At 43.9% G+C, this 23,666-nt stretch overlaps 1 protein-coding gene across 2 annotated transcripts in view; it reads left to right on the top strand.

Moving 5' to 3' along the window:
* Positions 1–23,666, top strand: part of UVSSA (UV stimulated scaffold protein A) — a 96,841-nt gene that overhangs the window by 60,961 nt on the left and 12,214 nt on the right. For both annotated transcript variants that reach the window (XM_077815954.1, XM_077815955.1), the window contains exons 11-13: positions 8,795–8,978; positions 10,429–10,540; positions 18,918–19,107. In XM_077815954.1, the coding sequence (XP_077672080.1) occupies positions 8,795–8,978; positions 10,429–10,540; positions 18,918–19,107 (486 nt within the window). The remainder of the gene's footprint in view (positions 1–8,794; positions 8,979–10,428; positions 10,541–18,917; positions 19,108–23,666) is intronic.

Genomic DNA, 23,666 nt, shown 5'->3' with positions numbered 1-23,666 from the left:
CACAGCAGCAGCATTCCACAGTAATGGTTTGCTTTGTCCTGGGGCAGATAAGCATGCTGGCTGTCAGAAATGGAGCTTTGAAAGGGGAGATCCGCATACCTGCAGCTGAGTTCAAAACAATGACAAGAGTGGCCACTTGACTTCAGGGGATTATGGGGTGCGTTTCCGGAGGCCAATCACAGCGCAGTAATGGAAGACGTCATCCACACTGACACCCAGGTGTTTCAGCTGGGGCGCAGCAAGCATTATGCTTCTCGTAGAGGTGGATTACCAGGAGCACTCCAGCTGCAGAGTCCAGGCACTCTAAGTGTGGACGCCTCAGGAGTTAGAGCGGCCGGGGCTGATTTAATGCGCTCTAACTTGCAAGTGTAGCCAAGTCCTAAGTGCATTGGTTCTTAAACTGTGAACTACAGAGTTCTTCTTCAAGTGCTTGTTCATGTCGATTCCAATCAGGTGTCTGTGTGCGCGCACGTGCACAGTAGCTGGAAGATTTTTCCCCTAGCAGCATCCATCGGGTCGGCCTGGGCACCCCCTGGAGTCGCGCCTTCATGTTGCTCAATATTGAGCCCTGTCGACCTGCCACCCCCTCAGTTCCTTCTTACCGCCAGTGACAGCTGGAACTTCCCTGTGCTCTTGTCTCAACAAGTGCATTTAGCAGTTTCTTACATTGCTCTCCATTAGTTTTCCATTGTTCGTTAATAGTTAGTAGTTCATTAGTGTGAGATAAGTTTTCTTTGCGGGGGGAATCCCCTTCTACGCTTTCCTGACGCCAGGGTCTCCGGGCTTCAAAGCCTGAGGCGAGTGTATGTCCAGAAGCGAGCCTCACACCTCGTGTCTAAAGTGTTTAGGAGAGGGCCATCAGAAGGATCGTTGTGCCATTTGTAAGACCTTTAGGCCCAGGACTTTAAAAGACAGAGAGCAGCGCCTGAAGGTCTTGTTAATGGAGGCAGCACTTCACCCCAGCCCAACCCTGGGTTAATGGATCCTGTGCCGAGTACTTCCTCCTCGGTGCGGAGTGCTGCGGCACTGTCAACACGAGCACCAGTGCCGGGTAAGGATAAGGACTCACGGCACCATCCCGGCTCCACTCACGGGTCACATGCCACACACAGGCACCGCTCACAATCGCTGGTGCCGCAAAAGAAGAAGAGGCCGGAGTGGGCCTGCTGGGCATTCAGGAGGAGGAAGCAGTGGAGGATGCAGATCCAATGGTGCACATCCTCACCCCCTCTGGACCTGCACATAATGCCCTGCCCCTCATAAAGACCATCTCTGACACCATGAAAACTCTGTGGCAGACCCAAGGCTCGTTGCCCACTAGAGTTAAGTTAAGTGCAACGAAAGACACTACTTTGTGCCGTCCAAGGGTTATGAGCATTTATACACGCATTCCACACCTGACTCTCTTGTGGTTGATGCTGACAACCAGCGCAAGCGTCAGGGCTTCCAGGGACCCTCCCCAAAAAATCAGGAGGTGAAAAGGCTTGACCTTCATGGGAGAAAGATCTACTACACTGGAGGCTTACAGCTCCGCATTTCAAATCAGCAGGCCATTGTCAGCAGGTACTGCTTCAACACATTTAGGGCAATGGCTAAATTTTTGGAGCTGTTGCCGCAGGACTCCTGTGCTGAGTTTTTGGCTGTTGTGGAAGAACGGAAGCTCATTTCCAGGGCTTCGCTACAAGCTGCACTAGATAAATACTTGCTATGCCTATGGCCATGACTTTGAAGAGGGGCTCCTGGCTCCAAGTCTTGGGCTTGCCATATGAGGTCCAACAAACTATTCAGGACCTCCCCTTCGAGGGTTTGGCTCTATTTTCCAAAAAGACGGATAAAAGGCTGCATAGCCTGAAGGATTCAAGAGCCACTCTCAAATCGTTGGGCCTCCATACTCCTGCTACACAGCATAAACATTTTAGGCCGCAACCTCCTCCACATTTCTACCAGCCACAGAACCGTCAGGGCTGCTCATGGAGGAGGAACAGGAACGGCAGAAGGTGACCGCACCCATCTTCAGGCCAGGGCTCTGGCCAATATAAACAGGCCTTTTTTTAAGGCGCAGTTGAGGATAGCGCACTAGATACCCAACTGGATCCACCCAACTGTCCCTTCTCATCCCTTTTTTAGCGTGCATAGTCCCGTATCACCTCAGACCTTTGGGTGCTCCACGCGGTGGAGAGGGGATACTCCATTCAATTCTGTGCCCTCCTGCCCTTCCACCATCCTTCCCCATCTCTCCTCATGAGCAGCTCCTTATCCACGAGGTGCAGTCGCTCCTATCTCTAGGGGCAGTGGAGGAGGCTCCTCAGGAGTACAGGTGCGAGGGCTTTTACTTCCAATATTTCCTTATACTGAAAGCCAGAGGTGGCCTGAGGTCCATCTTGGACCTGCGAGAACTCAACAACTTCATGAAGAAACTCAAGTTCCGCGTGGTCTCTTTGGCCTCAATCATCCCATCACTGGATCCAGCAGACTGGTATGCTGCCTTCAACTTGAAGGACGCGTATTTCCATATCATGGTCACTCAGCTCCCCATGAAGTACCTAAGGTTTGTGGTGAACTACCATCTTACAGTCCTTCCTTTTGGCCTGTCAGCAGCACCTCAAGTCTTCACCAAGTGCATGGCAGTTGTCGTCGCCGCGTTCTTGTGCAGGCACCAGGTACAGGTGTTTCCATACCTTGACAACTCGTTGATCAAGGGCTGCTCCAGGACCCAAGTGGAAGCACAGGTCAGATTTATCAGAGCCACCTTCGACAACCAAGGTTTCCTTCTAAACGAAGCAAAATCGACACTCTCCCCCATCCAGAGGATAGAGTTTATAGGGGCAGTACTGGACTTGACCCAAGCCAGGGCATACCTGCCGTAAGCAAGGTTTCAGGCCCTGACAGATATCATTCGAGGCATAAGACAGTTTCCCACCACCACAGCAAGAAACTGCCTAAAGCTTCTCGGACATATGACTGCCTGTACCTACATTGTGCAGCATGCCAGACTCGGGCTTTGACCTCTTCAGTTGTGGCTCTCATCAATGTATATTGCTCAGCCCGGGACAGCTTGGACAGGTTCGTGATCCTGCCGTGCTCGGTCCTCGACTCCCTCATCTGGTGGCTCGACCCTCAGGAGGCGTGCTCAGGGGACCCCTTTACCAGTCTGCAGCTGTGTCTCTCGCTTGTGATGGACGCATCAGAATTAGGCTGGGGAGCTCATCTGGTAGACCACAGGACTCAAGGTCTCTGGTCTCAGGCCGACCTGGCTCTCCACATCAACATCAGAGAACTGAGAGAGGTACGCCTAGCATGCCAGACCTTCCATGCACACTTAACGGGACATTGTGCATCAGTTATGATGGACAATACAATAGCAATGTTCTGTATCAACAAACAAGGGGATGGGGGTTCCACGCTTCTTCGAGTGCTTGTTCAGGAGGACCACGTCGCTGCTCTGCAGATTTCCTGAGTGGGAACCTGAGCCAGGAAAGCTATTGACAAAGCTTGCGCCTCAGGAAATCTGCAGAGCAGCGATGTGGTCCTCCAGACATACTTTTGCCACGCACTGTGCGATTACCCAGCAGGCCAGAGACGATGCGGCCTTTGGACGAGCAGTGCTCCAATCAGTGGAAGACTCCGACCTCACCACCTGAACTTTGGCTTGTGAGTCACCTGATTGGAATTGACATGAACAAGTACTCGAAGAAGAAAAAACAGTTATTCATCTTCTCGTAACTGTTGTTCTTCGAGATGTGTTGTTCATGTCCATTCCAATACCCACCCTTCTACCCCTCTGTCGGAGTAGCTGGCAAGAAGGAACTGAGTGGGGGTTGGGTCAGCAGGGCCCTATATTGAGCACCATGAAGGCACAGCTCCAGAGGGCACCCAGGCCGATCTGGGGAAAAATCTTCTGGCCACCGTGCACATGCGCACGCGCACACCTCATTGGAATGGACGTGAACAACACATCTCGAAGAACAACAGTTACGAGAAGGTGAGTAACCATTTTTTCTTCCAGGTGGTCCATGCAGCTGCTGTCATTCCAGTGGTGATCCCCACCGCCTTAGAAAATTTCACTAGTCACATGCATGCATTTTCAAGCAGAGTTTCCTTTAGATTCCTCTGCTTGCTTGGGTTGTTGCACAGGAAATGAAGGCTGCAATCCAACAAAAGCACTTAAGTAAATGTGTGCTAAATTTCATGCATATGAGTAATCCCAGTGAAGTCAGTGGGACTATTCACATGCTTAAATGCTTTGTTAGACTGAGCCTTAGTTCTTATAATAAGTTTAGTTATTTGTCATATAAATCTAACTATGATCAAACTTGCTGGCAACATCAAAATTGGAAGGGTAGCAAAAACACAGGCAGACAGAACCAAAACTGCCAAGTAACCTTGAGAAGTGGGGGCAGAAGGGGCTGCAGGCAGTGAGGAGAGATTTGCTATTAATAATTTTAAAGTTGAGATCTTTTTTTTTTAAAAAAAAAGAGGAAGTAAAGAGCACAGCTACAAAATAGGATGGGAGTGGACATAGCCAAGTGGCTGCCCCCTTTGCACTGAGGTGAGTTTATTTTCATCTTGTCTCTTTAACATTCTCCTAATATTAGTTATTCATGTAACCAAGCATTTGCAGAGATGATGTGTACCAGGTGGTCCATTAAAGGACTTCTGTCCTACAAAGTTATACACAACCCCTCACCCCCACCCCCAAAAAAACGGAAATCCACCACCTTTGTGTACTGCATAGGGAACATGCACCTAAACAAAATAACTCTAGTTTTCAACATTGCTTTGTTCTTTTTTCATTTGCCTGCAAATATAGTTGTGAAAGAGTTGTGGGGGTGGGGGGAAATGGTTTATAAAGGCATAGTCAATGGAAGTGCTTATGGCTATGCAGACATCAGTCCATTATTTAAGCTCAATTCCCTAAAACATACCAGGCATCTTAAGGAAAGCTACAAAGAGGAAGACAACAGTTTTTTATTACATTGAAAAATACTGGATACAGATTTTTTTTTGGAGGGATTATGTTAAAATATCAAATGAGGCTGTGTCACACAGGGGAAGTTAGCCTGTATGCATATCATGAGTACCTCTTCACTTTAGCATGAATATAAATATTTGATAATTTTAGAAAAAAAATCAGACCACCAGGGGGCATTAGAATTTTACTGCAAGTTTATGTAAGGCTACTTTGTGTATAGCAATCTAAAATATTAGTATACTTTTTTTAGGGATCCTATGACTTCATTGTGGCTTTATAAAACTGTTGATATAGAGCTTGAAGTCAGTCCTATTTTAGGGAATTAAGAAAAAAAATCAAGCACAGCAGAATGAATCAAACTTACTTTTATTATCCATCACTTCACAATCCCACCACATCATTTGTAAAGCTAAAAAATACTTCATTTTTCAAGAGTTTCACTAAAATATTTATATATTGTAAAGGGTCTTTTCTTGGAATGTTTTTTAACAGTGAGAGTATAAAGACATTTTTGTCATCGTAAATTACGAGATGCATAGCCTCATAGAAGATTAGAGTTGGAAGAGACCACAGAAGGTCATCTAGACAACCCCAACTAAATCATCCCAGCCAGGGTTTTGTCAAGCTGGGCCTTAAAAACTTATAAGGATAGAGATTCCACCACTTCCCTAGGTAACCCATTCCAGTGCTTCACCACCCTCCTAGTGAAATAGTTTTTCCTAATATCCAACCTAGACCTCCCTCACTGCAACTTGAGACCATTGCTCCTTGTTCTGTCATCTTCTATCACTGAGAACAGCCTAGCTCCATCCTCTTTGGAACCCCACTTCAGGTAGTTGAAGGCTGCTATCAAATCTGCCCTCACTCTTCTCTTCTGCAGACTAAATAAGCCCTGTTCCCTCAGCCTCTCCTTGTAAGTCATGTTCCCCAGCCCCCTAATCATTTCCATTTCCCTCCACTGGACTTTCTCTAGTTTGTTCACATCCTTTCTGTAGTGAGGGGCCCAAAACTGGATGCAGTACTCCAGATGTGGCCTCACCAGTGCCGAATAGAAGGGACTAATCAGTTCCCTCGATCTGCTGGCAGTGCTCATACTAATGCAGCCCAGTATGCCATTAGCCTTCTTGGCAACAAGGGCACACTGTTGACTCATATTCAGCTTCTCGTCCACTGTACCCAGGTCCTTTTCTGCAGATCTGCTGCTTAGCCCGTCGGTCCCCAACCTGTAAGCAGTGCATGGTATTCTTCCATCCTAAGTGCCAGACTCTGCACTTGTCCTTGTTGAACCTCATCAGATTTCTTTTGGCTCAATCCTCCAATTTGTCTAGGTCACCCTGGACCCTATCCCTAGCCTCCAGCATATCTAGCTTTCCCACCAGTTTAGTGTTGTCCGACAACTTGCTAAGGGTGCAATCCATCCCATCATCCAGATCATTAATGAAGATATTGAAGAAAACCAACCCCTGGGGCTCTCTGCTTGGTACCGGCTGCCAACTAGACATCTAGCCGTGGATCACTACCCATTGAGCCAGACGATCTAGCCAGCTTTTTATCCACCTTTTAGTCCATTTATCCAATCCATACTTCTTTAACTTGCTGGCAAGAATACCGTGGGAGACCGTATCAAAAGCTTTGCTAAAGTTAAGATATATCACATCCACTGCTTTCCCCATATCCACAGAGCCAGTTTTCTCATCATAGAAGGCAATCAGGTTGGTCAGGTGTGACTTGCCCTTGGTGAATCCATGTTGACTGTTCCTGATCACCTTCCTCTCCTCCGAGTCTTACTACAGTGAATGTTGAAGCTAGTCTTGTATTATAAAACCGATTTGGATTCATCCCCCTAATATTGCCACGATTAAATTAATCCAGTTGTTATATGCCAGGATAGAATGTTTCTGAAACATATGAGGCAACTCTTAGGAGGAATTTGTAAGATGGGAAGATTTAAAAATTAGGTTTCACTACAACTCTAAAATAGTTTTTAGCCTAGAAACACTGAGCCTAATTCTAATCTCACTTACACTAGTGTAAATAGGGAGTAACTCCACTTTAACCAGTGAAGTTGAAAGTGGGTGTGAGATCAATTTCAAGTCCTCCAGATTTGTTCTAATGTTTGTTAGGGAGGACTCATTTGGGGCCCAATTCCAAAAACACTTAAGCACATTGACTTCAGTGGGACTTAAGGACATGCATAAGTGTCTTTCTGAATTGAGACCTTAGTTGTTAATAGAAGTGTTGTCTTGATATATTAGGCTATATGGAGCCTACAAAGTGCAGAGCTTCATTGCTGGGGAGTGACAGACAGGGAACCACATGAGTGGGAGGCATAGGATGGAGGGAGACCGATCCATCCAGAGGCCAGTTATGGGAGTGCTTGGGAAGGAAAGAACCATGTGGAGGTGACTACAAGTGCACAAATATAGTGGATGTAAAATGTCCTTGGCTGCCCAATGTGTACATAAAGTCCTTATCAAGACCTCCTTCATTCAAATATTTCCATCTTGTATGCAACATGTGATGGGTGTGGGAGTTGGGAGCAGAGTGAAGGTTCTTTGGGATCACTGAATTGCATATTTCTGTCTTTTTAAGACATTTCCTTAACACTCTTTTTCCAGACTTTCTAATATTTTTTGTTGTTCCGAGAATACTACATCATTCAGTGGGTAGGTCTTTCCCTCTTCTTAAGCAATAGATGTTTACTGCCTTTGCACCAGGGTAATAAAGGTTTTTTTTTTTGTGGGGGAGGCAGGTTGTTGGGTTTTTTTGGACCAGGAAATGGTTCTGCTTTTCATAAAATGACTATTTTTCATGAGACCTCTCCAGTTTTAAAATAAGTTTTCAGTATATTGCTTTTAATTTCCTGAAGAAACTTCCTGTAAATACTTGTGAGCTGATAGCAGTGTCAAAAAGAAGAGTTAGCTATTGAACCTAGAAGAAAAATTGCTACAAGGTTCAGTTGATTGTTGGCTCCATTCCCTAGTCTACAGTATACTGCAGTCTATCGTCACTCCAGCCCCTGCTCCTTTGCTGCTGTTAAAGAGCAAAACAGACAGGCATAAGAGCATACACTGAACAGTAGCTTAACTGTTCGTCTTACTTTATTTTACCTCATCTGCTACACAGTAAGGTTATCAAGATAAGGATAGTGTTGACTATGGAATTATTTATTTTAAGCAGTTTTTGGCCCACTTTGACTTCTAAAGCCAAGTCACAACTGAAATTACAACGGCAGGCAGAGGCGGATTAGGGGTTTGTGGGGCCCTGGGCCAGAGTAAGTGGGGGGCCCCTCCCCGCCCCTTCTGCCTGCAGTCCCCCTTCCCCCCCTCCCCTGTGCTCCTGATGGGGAGTGGGGTCAGGGTGCAGGGGCACCTCAATTGGCTGGGGCCCCTGGGCGTGGGCCCCGTTGGCCTAGTGGCTAATCCACTGGCTGTTAGGTGATAATATTAAATGGGAAATTGGGGAAGACAAGTTGTTTGGAAATGAAGGACACCAATCAGTCAAGCTTCCACAACATTTTAAGAATGTCTACACAATATAGCAGTTATCACCAGTTGTAGAGCCCTAGATTATTACAATTCATTAATATATCTCTGTGTTCAAGGAGGGAAAATTTTAACAGCCTACCAGCTTGTAAGAAGCTTAATTTTTTCTGAGAGAAATTGTTGGTAAAGACTAATATGCATGTGTTTTTTAAGTGCTCTTCTGCCTACTGAGCCCAATTCTTACCCAGCTGATTCCCCTGGGGTTGTATAGGTTCACAGTAAGTACAGAATTTCATTTATGGGCGAAAAGGTATATCTGTATTCTTTGTTTTTCCAGATTTTCTTCTCAACATCGATTTTGGGCACCCAATGAAATGGAGGAAGAGGTGGAAAACAAAGAAATAGCCGAAATGTTGAAAAGTAGATTTATAACTTTTTGTGGCAAGTTTGAACCGGTGAAACATAAATGTCGAGCACCAATGCCTGACGGGAGACTATGTGAAAGACAGGATAGGGTTAAGGTGCGCACTTAATATCATAATTTCCAGAATATGCCATACATAGAAAGGTCTCATCAAAATACTTGTTCAGAGTTTACATCTCATTGCAAACAAGGCTAAAGTGAGTGAAAATTTATGTTCAAAGAAATCTTCACTTGGTTAGCTCAGCCAGGCATCTTGGTCTTGCATGTGGGAAGCACGTCTTTTTAAGAGAAAATGGTAAATGATGTTTTGAAATGAGCTTTTAAGTATATTTGGCATTGCTGCATCTGCTTGTGTCTACAATGTTGCTACAATATGACTTCATTTATGATGAATATCTCTGGGTCCAATGTCATAAATCACAAACAAGTGTTTACTTTAGCAATTGAGGAAGTATTTTTATTTACGGGGCACCTCATTTAAAAATCAAATATTTAATACAAGATTTCCTTATCTTTGTTACAAATAAACACCTTACATTATATTAAAAAATGGAAAATGGGTTTTAAAACTCTTATTTTTCACACTTTCTGCTGTTTGCTTGCTGATTTACATTTCTGTCCATTTGGATAATGAAAATAGACTGATTTCACTTTTTTGGTGGTAATTTCTACTCCGTTACAGTTGCAGGGTTTCATTTAAAAATGTTTTGAGTTTCAAAACATTGCAGGGAATATTTGTTTAATAGGAATGTATGATGAATGTTTGTGGTATGGAAAAGTTTAGCAACTGGAATTTTAAAAGAATTACAGAGCCATTTCTGTTGCACTTAACTAGGTATTTATATCATGCTCATTACTGTTGTGTCTGAGCATCTGACAAGGAAACAGAGCCCAGTAGTTGTTTGCTGTGTGGTTCTTCCTTCTCCTCATTCAGTGCAGAAGTGTGTTTGACATTAATGACTTTTTCAAAACATTATAATCCTTATTGTTGAAGGGATAGCAAAGACATGGGCTTTTATGAGAGATTAGGTTTTTTATAAAAGCATAATTTTACAAAACTTAATTTACTGGACAAATTTGAACAATGTTTCCTTAATATTAAACATTTTGCTTGACTATTACAGTTCTTACTGAGTTTGCCATTATTAAAGGGTGTGAATGGGTTGAAATACTTAAAATGGAATTCCTGTATGTTAAGGGATTTAGCTTTAAAAATATAAATGTAGAATTAAAACCCTGGTTCCAGAGATGGCAGGGCAGCATTCTGTCTGTTAAATGGCCTGTTGTTTATTGCCGTTATACTCAGAGTTCATTTCATTAAGGGCTCAATCCTGTAAGGCTGTGAGTGCCTTTAACTCCCACTGAAGTCTGTTTATGGTTTCAGTGACAATTTAGGGCTCTCAGCACCTCATAAGAGGTGCTCATAATCTGGTCCCATATGCCAGTACAAAGTGTATCATTTAATTCCAAGAATTGACTACTAGCAACATGAGATTACATAGAAATGTTTAGTCTCCAACTCAAGTGTCATTTTTTTCTTCTCTCAGTGCCCTTTCCATGGGAAGATAATCCCTCGGGATGAATCTGGGAATCCTGTTAATCCAGAGGACAAAATGAGAGAAGAAAAGAAGAAGTTTGAGAAGCAGGCAGAACAGCCAGGTTTGTGTGGGAGATTAATTGGAAAGGCGTCATAAAGTGTTTGAAGGAGCTGAGAGGTTCACTCTGAACATAAGCATAGATATTGAGGGTGCTTTTTTACTATATCCATTCACTGAAGTAATCTTGCTTTGTAGTCATAACTTGATACTGTAACAGACAAGGATTTGGAAGAAAACTATGCAATATTAAGATAGATCAACAGACATTACTGTGATATGATCAGTGTGACCATAATTCACTGAACAACAAAACTGTTATCAGCCCATCATGTTAGCTGAGTACTGCTGAGCTGGTGCTAGAAAACAAGGTTAAAGGTAAGGTTTTGGCTGCCACAGTTCTTTGGGTTACAGAAACATTGGCCCGAGACTGTCGAAAGCAACTGCGATTTTTGGCTGCCCAACTTGAAACAGAAAGTGCTGAACACCTGCCGCCTGAAAATCAGGTCCCTGGAGGGCGTCACAAATTGGACACCCAAAAATAACTAATTACTGCTTCCTCAAGTTGTGTCCGTATGGGTGCTCCACAGTAGGTGGTGTTGCGTCCCTGTGCTGCTGATCAAAGAACTTTGGTAGGAGTGCCAGTTCGGCTGACGCATGAGCTGTCCCCCTCCTTGTGCTCTGCCATAAGGCTAGCCCTCTTTGCGTGGGCAAACCTTCCTCAGTTTCTTCTGAACCACCCAGGGCCAGAGACAGAACTTTTAGCTGTCCGTTTATCAGATTGTCCATTCTCTAAATACTTGTTCATCATTCATTTTAGTTTCTTTTCTGACTATTACTTAGTTTGCTTTGAGTTTCTTTCCTTTTGTTCCTTTAACATTTTTTTTAAAAGAATGTTTTTAATTTTAATTTCAATCTTTATTCACCTCTTCCTCTTTCCCTTGTCCGTGGACCATCACAGGAGAGGGTATGCCTGGTTCACCAAGCTTTGAGAAGTGTCGCAACTGCAAAGAGGCCATCCTGGTGATGGACGGACATTTGCATTGTGTCCATTGCCTCCTGGAGAACCACGTTCCCCAGAAGTGTGGTTTATGCTACAGTTGAAACCGTGGTCCCAAAAGGACAGAGAGCTGAGGCTTAAACACCTTCTAATGGAAGCAGCTCTCCAACCACCTTCAGACCCGCATCAAGATTCACCACAGCCCTCTATATCCAAGTGAAATAAGCCTAAGAAGGCAACAATCAGCTATTCACACAAGGCTTCTAAAAAGAGAGTCCTCAGAGCCAACCCCAAACCAGCCAAAAAGATCACCAACTTGTTCAGTATCATTGGTACTGGTGGCACTGAAGCCGTCCCAATGAGCACATTGGACTGCCTAAGGACCTGATGGCCACAGGCAATGCAACATGGGCTAGACAAAGAGCATGCCTTGGGGAAGACTCCATCAGTGCAAACCATGACGTTGGTACTGTCAACATACGCCAAACACCGTTGGATCATTTAACCAAACCACATCACCAACTCCATCAGTACAGTTGTCCTGGCACTAACAACCACCACCAGTACCTATGGCACCACAAGACTTCAGATACTCGAGAGACCTCACAGTGTCTCACGTACCTAAGTCTCCTCTACTCAGTACCGGGGCCTTGGTACCAAGTTTGGCTTGAGCTCCAGATTCCCCTTTGGCATCAGGCTGTGCAGCCCCAGTCTCCAGTGTGGAGTCAGATAATGAGCAGGAGGTAGTCTTCCATCGCTCCTTTCAGTACCTTATTGTGCCCATTTCCAATCTGGACCTCCTTCGCTATACTGTCCATCTGACCCTCAGCCTCTTTGGTATGGTCAAGCATGTTACCAACCACTGGGACCCTTCCCACCATATCAATGGCCTTACTGGGATCTGTGGAACGCATATAGACATCATGCCTCCCGAAATTCTAGTATGGCCCACCAAGAACCTATGAGGCACCCTCTCTCTGCCTCTGTATCCAGAACCTCCTGAACAGATGACGGAGGAACAGGAGGTCAACACTGAGGAAGAGGTTACGCCTCAGACTAACATCTCATCTTCCACCCCAGATGAGGCAGTGTTGTCCCCTCCACCATCATTAGCGGATGACTTTAAACTTTTTCAAGACCTAGCTCAGAGGGTGGCAGACACACTGCAGGTACCACTACAGGAGGTTACAAAATCACACCATAAATTGCTGGACATTCTGCACTCCTCCTCCTCATCAAGAGTAGCTCTTCCCATCAACAAGGCTCTCTTGGACCCAGCCAAAACTATATGGCAGACACCTGCATCGGCCCAGCCAACCTGTAAGCAGGCCGATAAGAAATATTATGTACCAGCGAAGGGGACAGAATTTCTTTTCTCCTGTCTACCCCCTAATTCGATCATTGAGGATGTGGTAAACTCCAGAGGTCGACAACATGAGAAATCCACTCCTATAGTAGGGTTTGGAAACACCTTGACCTATTTGGGAGAAAAGCTTGTTTTTCCACCATGCTTCAATTCCACATCACAAATTACCAGGCCTTACTAGCAAAATATGACTGTCAACTACTCGAAACTCAATTCCTTTATTGAACAGCTTCCAGAATCTCTCAGAGATCAATTTAGAGCCATCTTCAACAAAGGAGAACTGGTAGCCAAGACAACACTTTAATCAGTGCTCGACACAGCTGATAACGGTGGTATGTTCCATCTCCACTGCCATTGTTAAAACTTATTGGGCTTCCCCACGGAAGTGCAGACAACCCTGAAGGACTTTCCCTTACTGCTTAAATTGATGCAACATATGTGGAAAAAGACGCCCCCGCGAGCAGCACAAGTTACATCTACTTAAGCGCTGTCCGCACCGGCGCTGTTGGCGGGAGACACTCTCCTGCCAACATAGCTTCTGCCTCTCGTGGAGGTGGAGTAATTATGCCGACGGGAGAGCGCACTCCCATCAGCATAGCACATCTTCACCAGACACACAGTAGCGGTGCAGCTGCACATGTGTGTGTTTGTACATACACACACACACACGATATAGTGCTGTCATGTAGACTTGCCCTCAGAAGTTAAGAAATGCCAGAATTAAAGTTACCCATAGAACCCTAACTCAGCCCTTGTACGCATATGAATCATGAGTCTTTTATTACATGATTACATACTTTTTTCCTGCAGGATCCCTGCATCATTTAGTGCACACAATGGACAGTGAATGAGGCAGAAAGTTGTAAGAGGGCTGAGGCTGTTCTCTTGTGTTTAAGGCATTGGGCTGTTACCTAAGAGAGAAGGATCCTATTTCTGTCTCCTTCACTGGAGTCCTATGTGGTGTATATGAAAGCTACACATGCAATGGGGCTGAAATATTGTTGCAAGGGCAACTTTAGTTCTGGTATTTCATTGAGTGCTTGACTTTGCAACCACAGTATTCTTTTAATGTAGTTTTTTGTATGAAATACATAACTAAATAAATTCATTTTATTTTATTATTGTATGGTGCCTACTCTAAAAAAATATTTGTTCCTCTTCTTACTCTGTGTGTGATATTTGTTCATTTCTTATAGCTAGTAGCACTCATGATGGACTAGACACTTTCTGTACAGATACGGTGCAACCCTCTTGAGGAGCTCACATCTTAAATACAGTTACACCATTTTCCTGGAAAATGTTTGATGGCAGCTGTTCCAATATTTCTGACTAAAGCCAGCTGATGTTTCAACTGGAAGCAATACTGATCTGTAGCAGGTGCTACATGCATGTATATACTGTGGTGGTGAGGCAATGATATCACTATAGCATCTATGCCACCGTGGTATCATGAATACTGGTTCTGTGTTTCCATTGCTTTAGTGCAGGAATTTGGTATTTTCCTCCTGACTTCACATTTTTATTTACCCTCCCCAGGAGGAGAGTTTGCAAGGAATTAACATCTAGTATAGTTACGCTTCTGTTTCCGCTTAGTATTACCAGAAATAGCACTTCTGAAACTGGAAAAGATTGTGTGCCTTGTCCATGTGTATTCCTGATATGTTGGCATCTTATTTGAAGCTAGACTGGAATCCAGTGATTCCTTGATTGTTCGATATTATTAGTTCAGCCACTAGCCTCTCCTGGAAATCTCTTTTCAAAGCACAGTAGTTGGCCATCATGACCTATTATCCAAAAATTGCTAACTAGCATAAAGGTGCATTTAAGTATAAACCAATAGCCCAGATTTGTGTATAGCAAGAGTGTGGGTTTTTTGTTTTGTTTTTTTAAAGTTGTGACTTTTTTCTTATTTTAATTCTGGCAAAATCTACAGACAGAGAAAGGGAGTTATGTCATTAGCTACTCTCGAGAGGCTAGTTTCAAACTAGAAACAGAACCTAACGCCAGGCCTACACTCAAAAGTTAAATCAACCCAGCTACATTGCTCAGGAGTGTTGAAAAATTCACACTCCTGAGTGACATAATTAAGCCAACCTAACCTTGATGTAGACGGTGGTAGATCAAGAGAAGAATTGTTCTGTCAACCTAGCTACTGCCTCTTGGGGAGGTGGATTAACTATGCCAGTGGGAGAACCCCTCTTATCGGCCCAGGTAGTGTCTATGCCAGAATGCTACAGTGGCACAGCTGTAGCTTTTCAAGTGTAGACAAGCCCTAATGCTCTGGTGTAAAAAAAATCACTCAAACTGAAAACTATTGATTTTTTTTCTCTGTGAAATTGACATTCCTCTAGGCTAGACATAATACTTATTTTTATTACTGTGTCAATGTGGTGCTGTTGGTAACACGCTCACCTCTGGCCCAGAAAGATGTGTGTTTTAGTCCCACACCAGTTTTGACATTACTTTGCTGCCCTACTGAATGCCATTTTTAAGCTGAAATGTCAAACTGAGCTCCCTTCTGCGCACTATTCTCTGCCTGTCTAGTGGGAAGCTAAAGCAACGATGACATTTGGTTTCCTGGCCAAAACTTCCATTCATTTAATTTAAAGAAAGTTTCTAATGTCTGTGTATTAACTATTATTGAGCATATTTGCTCATTGGTCTTAGTATTTGGTTCATTAATTTTTTTCCATAGCTAAGGACTTTAAAATTAAGATATGATGTATTGTTTTAACCGGTGTTTTAAAAAAGTCATGTCTTTCCTGTAAGTGACTTGTAACAGCATTACCAAGCAGGTCAGTGAAGTTGTGAGGCTTGTGCATATGTTCACAACACAAGATAGTGTAGAGACTAGAATAACCCACCTGATACTACACATACTTTGTTCTTACAGTTGGCACTGTGATTCCACACATTAGTGACCACACACTGGAAAATGAGGATCAATCATGGTAAAGAGTATAGTTCATTCACTGTGCAAAGACACTGAGAGCGTTGGGTGTTTTTGTTACGTACAACAACACTTTGTGGGGGAGAGAGGAATAGTTTGCGCCAATTCCATCTTCTCCAGTAACCCTGTCCATTTCCTAACTAGACTTGTAATGCTGAAAGAACAGAGTGTTTAAACAATGAGTGGCAGGTTTGTAAGGATGACAGTAAATAAGATGTTACTTTTGGGGGGCCAAGGAAAGGTGCCTTTACTGTTCTACAGTAATAAACACTTCCATTCCATTGCCAAATTAAACTGTTTTTATTTTACTCGTAAGTATAAAATTGGTCCTTTTTCTAGTAATTTCTAATAGATGCCAGATTGTAAAGACTTGCTGAGAGAGCTAATCTGGTTCCTTTTATTTAAATGTATATAGATCTAATTAATGTTTGCTGCTTCTGATTTCAAGCGTGAATTTGTAATGGGTACTTCCAAGAAGTCTCTACTTATCACAACTTTTAGGCTAGCCCTGATCACTGGTTTTCTGTGTGCTTCACTCTACTGGAAGGTAGATTAATTTTTATCCCCATGTGACTGAATGGAAAAACAATTATGAAAAAGTAATATAGTTCATATGATAATGACCAGTGTGTGTCTTGGCAGTACGGTCACTACTGAGATCTTTAATAAAGTTCAAGCCTCACTTTTTTAAATTAATACTTTGATTAAAATATTACGTTCTAGCCTTATGTTAGCAAAACGGTGCTTTAAGCTCTTTGGCCTTGAAACAATGAATCATGAGGGATTACACTGACCCCCTAATCTGCAGTGTTCATCCTTTTCCAATAGTTCGCACACAGGAGCAAATTAAGTGCCTATTTTTTGTGTCAACCCTGAAGAGTATCTGGTTTTTCAGCCCTTAGTGACTTGTTAACAAACAGGTATCAGGACAAGCTGGTGAAGGCAAGCCGCTGGCCAGTCAGATGTGAAATAGCATCTCTTTACTAACTACAGTATTGATTCCCGCCTACCCTTGCAAACTGTGTAATTTTCTTTTCCCTGCTGCTAAACTCAGTAACAATGTATGAAGAGCTTTAGGGGCCCATCAATGCTCAAAAAGGCTGCTCTTCCCTGGCATTCTATTGATTTTTCTCAAAGGCTTTTAAATTGCTCCTTCATTTTACTCAAATGCTCATTTCATCTCTACTGGATGCCGGCATTTTTTCGTTGTGTTTAAACAATTGCTCCATTCACTGGGTTCCTAAACTGTGACGCCTTCTTATTACTGGGAGATAAACTGTTTAGACAGTTTTCCTTAATCTTGGATTAATCGTTCCTGTATCTGAATTGTGCTGCTCTGTATTCCTTCACTTCAAAAAATAAACTCTGTGAAGTCTTCTGATCTATCAACTGTGTGGATTCTATTTTCTCCCTCTATACTTCCCTTTCTCAGTTCGTACCCAGCTCTGCTTTCTTCATCCTTTTGTTTGTGCATAATTTTAATCTCGCTCTTTTTTTGTGTGCATAAAATTGATAGGTTAGATCTATCCTTTCCCTGCATAGATGCGTTAATACTCCTGAGCCGTATCGTTTTAATGCTGCTAAGGAGAATATGTTGCCTCTGACCTACTTGAAACAGCATAACCTATATTTTTGTCATCGTCCATGACCACTTTAGGTATACAAATGAAATTATAGGCTTCTTTATTAATAATATTTAGCGCCTTTGATTTGTTTCAAAGCTCTGTACAAATGTTAAGTAAACCTAATGTCACCCTTGTGCTATTGCTATTCACAGATGGAGATACTGATCAAGAAAGGTTAGGTGACAAGCCCAAGACTACTTGACAAGTTATTGGCAGAGTGAGAACTAGAACGCTGGAGTTCTGGGATTCTAGCATGTTAGTCAGTGTGCTGCTTTTCAAAATTATGCTTGCACTTGTTTTTCCAATCCATAACTTGATTTTTCTATTTTAAGATTAATTTTCCCGTGAATTTGAATTGTCTTCAAACACAGACTGTCCATTTTGCCCTGACCAACACCATAATCCTACCTGTTTATATTACAATGACACCTATTGCCCCAGTCAAGGATGAGGGCCCCGTTATGCTAGGCTCTGTACCAAAAAGTAATGACAGTCCCTAAGAGTTTATTTACTATTTAGGTTACTTAGGCCTTTTCCCTATTGTGGCACTCAATATTAGTAGTGTTAATGGTTATTCTAGTTCTGAAACTTTTAAGGCTTTAGTAAAATTATCAACAGATGTTTTTGACAGTGCTAAATTGACTCTAGTGCTGTTGTAGGAAGAAGGAAGTTGGATTTAGACAATTTAAATTTGGAACGGTGGGATATTTCAGAAGTGAGGCTTTTCCAGATTCAATATTGTGAGGATAAGAACAAGATCAAATTCCTTTTCCTTAGTGTGTGCTATCTAGTCTGTCCGAAATTAGCTACGCATTTTGAAGCAATCTTAATTCCTGACTACGGAAATGCTATTGCATATCTAAGCAACCACTCTTCTCCAAACATGAAATATCCTGGGCACAATTTTTTTAAAATTCATTTTTCCAAAATTTACTTTACAGGGAGGGGGCGGAGTTGGGGTGGGGATTTCAGGGAAGGGATTGGAATAGGGGCCGCGAAGAGGCGAGGCAGGGGCGGGGCCTCATGGAAGGGGTGGAGTGGGGGCGGGGGCAGCTGGGCCGGGGGAGTGTCAGTGATGCGGCCCTCAGGCCAATGTACTAGTCCTCATGTGGCCCTCTTGGTCATTTTGAGTTTGAGACCCCTGCTTTACATGATAAACTCCTGTGCTCAGATTGGCGGCTTCTTGTTAGATTAAATAATAATAATCTCAGTCTTTTACAAGAAGTTGACTTAGGCCTTGCATCCAGAATTGTACTAGCTACCACAGTTGATATTAGGAGGTATGCCCAATCATCTTGGCCAGGATTTCTTCCCAGAGATCTGTGCTGTAGATTAGTCCTCTTCTGCCCGTTAGTCTATATAACCTAGTTTTCAAACTAAAATCCTTCCAGCAACATGGTTCTGCCCTCCTTGTGAACAGGCCCTAATACCACTGGAAACTTGCAAGCTTTAGCTGGGATTGTCTGCTCTTTAAAATGTGTTTTTTCCCTCTTTAAACAGAGTGGCAAGACCCAGAATTCATGAGAGAGGTTGAAGCAGCTACTGGAGTAGATCTTGGATCCTCTAGATACAATGGGAAAGGAAAAGGAGGGAAGAACAAAGGGAAGAAGCGGAAATACCCAAATCTGACAGACTTGAAACAGGAGGCTAATACTTCTCGTTCACGGCTGGAGAAGAAAGTCTTCAATAAGTAAGATACTTACCTTATGTGAAGCCCCCAACCCCCACTTCATTGCCTTTTTTAAAATTTTGATTTTAGTAGCTGTTTCTACCAGGACAAGCAGCAAGGAAAAAGCCCTCTCACAGCTCGCTGCAGAAAAGTGGTGCCTTCTGTCTGCCGAGAGTGGGCGCATGGGGCAACAATAAGCTAATGAACAGGGTTATTCCTCAGGGAACACTTCACCACTGGCATTTATAAAACTGTATAAAGGACATTTATAGGTCTTCTGCTTGCTTTCCTTGAGCCTCCTGCTGTGTGGCATTGTGCTTCCTCTCTAGAATGTACTTGTTCATTGGCCAATGCCTGTGTCTGTGCAAGATATATAGGATTTGAGAGAAAGAGTTCCAGATGACATGGGATAAATTTCTCTAGCCTCAGTTTTATAATCCAGAATTTGTGATGTAACTCTGTAGTACACAGGTGGGCAAACTATAGCCTGTGGACCACATCAGGCCTGCGGGACCGTCCTGCCTGGCCCTTGAGCTTCCGGCCGGGGAGGCTAGCCCCCAGCTCCTCCCCTGCTGCCCCCCACTTCCTCGCAGCCTCAGCTCGCTGCACCCCAGCACGCTGGCCCGCCACTCCTGCCAGGCGGCACGCTCCTGCTGCTCTGAGCGGCATGGTAGGGGAGCAGGGGACAGGGAGCAGGGGGCGGTTGGATAGGCATGGGAGTCCCGGGGGGCCTGTCAGGGGGCGGGGGTGTGGACAGGGGGCGGGACAGTCGGGGGACAGGGAGCAGGCGGGGGTTGGATAGGGGATGGGGTCCCGGGGGACGTTCAGGGGCGGGGGGTCACGGGGGGGGCAGTCAGGGGACAAGGAACAGGGGGTGTAGAATGGGTCAGGGGTTTGGGGAGGGGCGGTCAGAGGATGGGGAACAGGGGAGGTTGGATGGGGGTGGGCAGTTGGGTCAGTGGTTCGGAGAGGGGGCGGTCAGGGGACAAGGAGCAGGGGATGTTGGATGGGTCGGGGGTTCTGAGGGGTGCAGTCAGGAGGCAGGGAGTGGGAGGGGGTGGATGGGGGCGGGGGCCAGGCAGTTTGGGGAGGCACAGCCTTTGCTACCCAGCCCTCCATACCGTTTCACAACCTCAATGTGGCCCTCGGGCGAAAAAGTTTGCCCACGCCTGCTATAGTAAGTGGCCCAATACTTCTTTATAATTCAGTAGTTTAAACGTAATGTAAGTCTAAAAATAAGGGCTGTCCCTCTTCATACGAACAATTTAGAAGTGTGCCCTGGGGTAGGGGTGAACGGCATTGACCAGTAAAAGGGCTTATGTTTGAGCTGTTTTGCTTTTGCCTGCAGTGGAGTCTTGATGCTGGTTACTAGGTTGATCTCCCCCGACCTCTGACCACTTGCTAGGTTTCCAGAAGGCCATGTCTTCTCCCTCTCCTCGCATGTTACCATCCCTCATACCTTCTTGATCTTAGAGTTGGACTTTGACCCCAGCTATACCTTAGCTGGACACAAGTATAACACCTCCCAGTTAAACATTTGTGATCTGGGACAAACCTGATCCTAGAGCATACAACCAAGCTTTGTATTTTCCTAGACTCCATTCCTTTTCAGAGCAGTATTTCAACTGGGAAGGGTTGTGCAGGGGACTAAAGTCAACTGGGCCCCGATATCATCTGTAAGGCATGGAAGGAGAGTGGTAGGCTGCACACCTCTCCGCCATCCCAGGCTGCACAAAGTGGTCAGTAGGCTAGCGTAAATGGTGAAGCTGAACAGTGATAGAGAAGAAAGTCAAGCTATAGAGTATAAAGGGAAGTAAAAGACTAAAGGAAATGTGTCTCAAATGGTCTTCAATTTCTCTACTAGTCTTATCAAGGAAGGGGGGGAAAGTGTGTTACACTCTGTCCTCCCTCCTTTGTTTCTTATGGCAGGCTGACACACTGCTTTGCTGTTGCTCTTTTTTACCTCCGTTAAGAGTTAGGCGTTGGGGTCCATTAAATGTGCAGTAAACCGGTTAGTAAAATAAGCAATTAAAGATAATTAAAGCTGTACAAATCTATGCAGTAAACTTAAACCTGTTCCTGTGTCACGCGATAAATAAGAATTTGGTCCAAAGCAGCCAAGGCTGGGAGGAAAGGTTGGTTACTGCTCTTCTCCCCTGAACTCCTAGCTGACAAGACACATACTGGGCATTCAGGCACCCAGAATAAAACTACAAGTAGCTTCTGTTAGTTCTTACGCACTAGTATTTATCAGGCTCAGTAACTCTCCATTGTAATTGAAATGTCATTATAGTCTGAAAAGTACTGGTGAAAATAGAGCCTTCCTTAACAGATCTGCCCCTAGCATGTATTCAGAGTTCTAGCTGCTTACTTCCCTGACAAAACTACATTTATTAGCGTTTATTCTTGTTAGCCCTAATAAGCCATTGCAGCTATGGGAGAGGGAGCTGGAGCCTACTGTTTCATGAATCAACAGAATCATAAGCTGAACGTCAGTTATAGAATCGTTATTAGTAGTCCCAGAGAGAACTCAGGTTGATTTTCAGATCACAGGTTGTTTGCGCAGGGCTAGCTAAAACCTTTAAATTGGACAGCTGGGATCTGAAAATCACCAGCAAAACATGGAACCCCTTGGTATTCTTTTACAGAGTCACTTTTTACAGGTTGAGACTTGGCTGAATTTTCCCCCTAAACTTCACGTTTTAAAAATATTACCCTGTGGCTGGTTTGTTTTTGAAACTGATAGCTAGTTTCTGCATTCGCACCCAAATTTCCTCCCCCCAGAATCTTTCTTCACTTTTATAGCCCAAGTCCCATCTTCTTGTGCTAGTAGCAGAACAAGCAACATGAAGGGAGCTAAAGCATTGTGACCTATGCTGCTACTGTTCTCATCCCAGCCTCCTGTTCAGGGACATGGGGAGAAGCACCTCTGCTGTGCCAACCTGATGAAAAGGTGGTGCAGGAGAGTAGCACACAGCTGGAGCATTCAGTGCCAACCAGCAAGCAGTGAAGCTGAGCCTCTGACCCCAGCCCAAATTCCTGTCATAGCCCTATGGGCCTTTGTTAGTGCTTCTAGGAGGGGAATCTGCTGTCTCTCTCTACTTCTTCCGAAGAAGTGAGAGTTGGAGAGTTTGCATCCCCTGCTGAGAGAGAGGCTTGGGTGGAGAGTCACAATATTGTTTCCATTCCTCTCCCATTTCCTCCAACCTGTTGCAATTCAGGCAGTCGCTGCTGCCCTCTGGTGCTCTTGGGGCCACTTTTGCCAACTGCATAGGAAACTGTCTGGATGAGGGAGTATGGGCTGGCACATTTCTCTTTAAAGAGAGCAAATTAGTAAGGGATGCCAAAATAAGTAATATGTGCATGGATGTATTTATGTGTATGTATATGTATGTATCTGCGCATATATATTTAAAGATTGGTCATGATCATGTTCACTTACTGTCTGCATCTACAGCTCTCACTCCAGCTAGGCTAACTCGAAGGAAGTTAACTTGAGTGTCAGTAACTTAAGCTAACACTACATTGAAGACATGCCCACAAACAAGGGAGGTCTCTCTGCTGTCATAGACTTCCAATGGAAGGCTGCATCCCATCATCCTGACTTACAGACCTGTTTACTTAGTTTTAGACTTGTTAAGGATGAAGTCAGACCTTTGTCTTTTTACAGAGATTAGTCTCTTGTGAGGCATTCTGATACTGTGATGATGGGTACTATATAAGAACTTGGAGAGAGAAACTTCAGCATGTTTCAAACAGGATAGCAGTTGTATGTGCCTAGAAACTTTCAGACCCTGACTGGTGTGACCAATGCAAGTGAAGCAGTAACCAAGTTATCAATTCAAGAGGCAGAGTACCACAAAACCACTGATCCCGGACTATGATGTCCTGGACGTCAGACTGTGTTAGTTAAACACCATCGAAGAGACAGCATTTGTTTTAAAATTCTGCATTTTTCCTTGTTTGATGCAATGGGTATTATAACTTAAAAAAAAAAATCTACATTGCTTTTCTGGCTTTTGGTCAAAAAATGGCACATTTTCTATGAGATTCTCATATTATCTGGTCTTCGCCTGAGGGGTTAATAAGCCATAAAGTTCTGCTAATCAGAATTTCACATCAGCCTTTACAAAATAAATTTAAAAAGCTGTTTTTAGTTTACTGTGCTTCGTGCTAATGATTTGGAGTGTGTGTTTGTGCCAGGCGTGGGGAATCGAATCTGTCATGTTTTAATAGGTTTCATGGTTTGCAGCACTAAACAAGATGATAACCTTGGCTCTTTATAACAACCCCAAATTACGTGAAATGTACAGGTGATAAACCCAGGCTCTAGTCTGCCAATAAAGTTAAGTGAAATTGCACACAGATCGTCAGAGTGGGATCTCATTTCATTTACAGTATCGCACAACCCAGTGGTGCTAATGTAAAACCTACATGACATGAAAGTGTCAAGGCCTCTGTGCAGTGCTAAAGACTCACTTTTCTCCTACCAATTAGATAATATTTGAAGTGCAAAACCATGATTCCATTTTTCTTATTCTGGCAAGAACAGAGCTACAATCCTTGTTAACTTTGCTGGT

The sequence above is a fragment of the Eretmochelys imbricata genome, chromosome 4 (assembly GCF_965152235.1).
Source record: "Eretmochelys imbricata isolate rEreImb1 chromosome 4, rEreImb1.hap1, whole genome shotgun sequence".
In the NCBI taxonomy this organism is placed as follows: Eukaryota; Metazoa; Chordata; order Testudines; family Cheloniidae; genus Eretmochelys; species Eretmochelys imbricata.
Note: the sequence above shows the minus strand (reverse complement) of the source record. Positions and strands in the feature narration are given on the sequence as shown.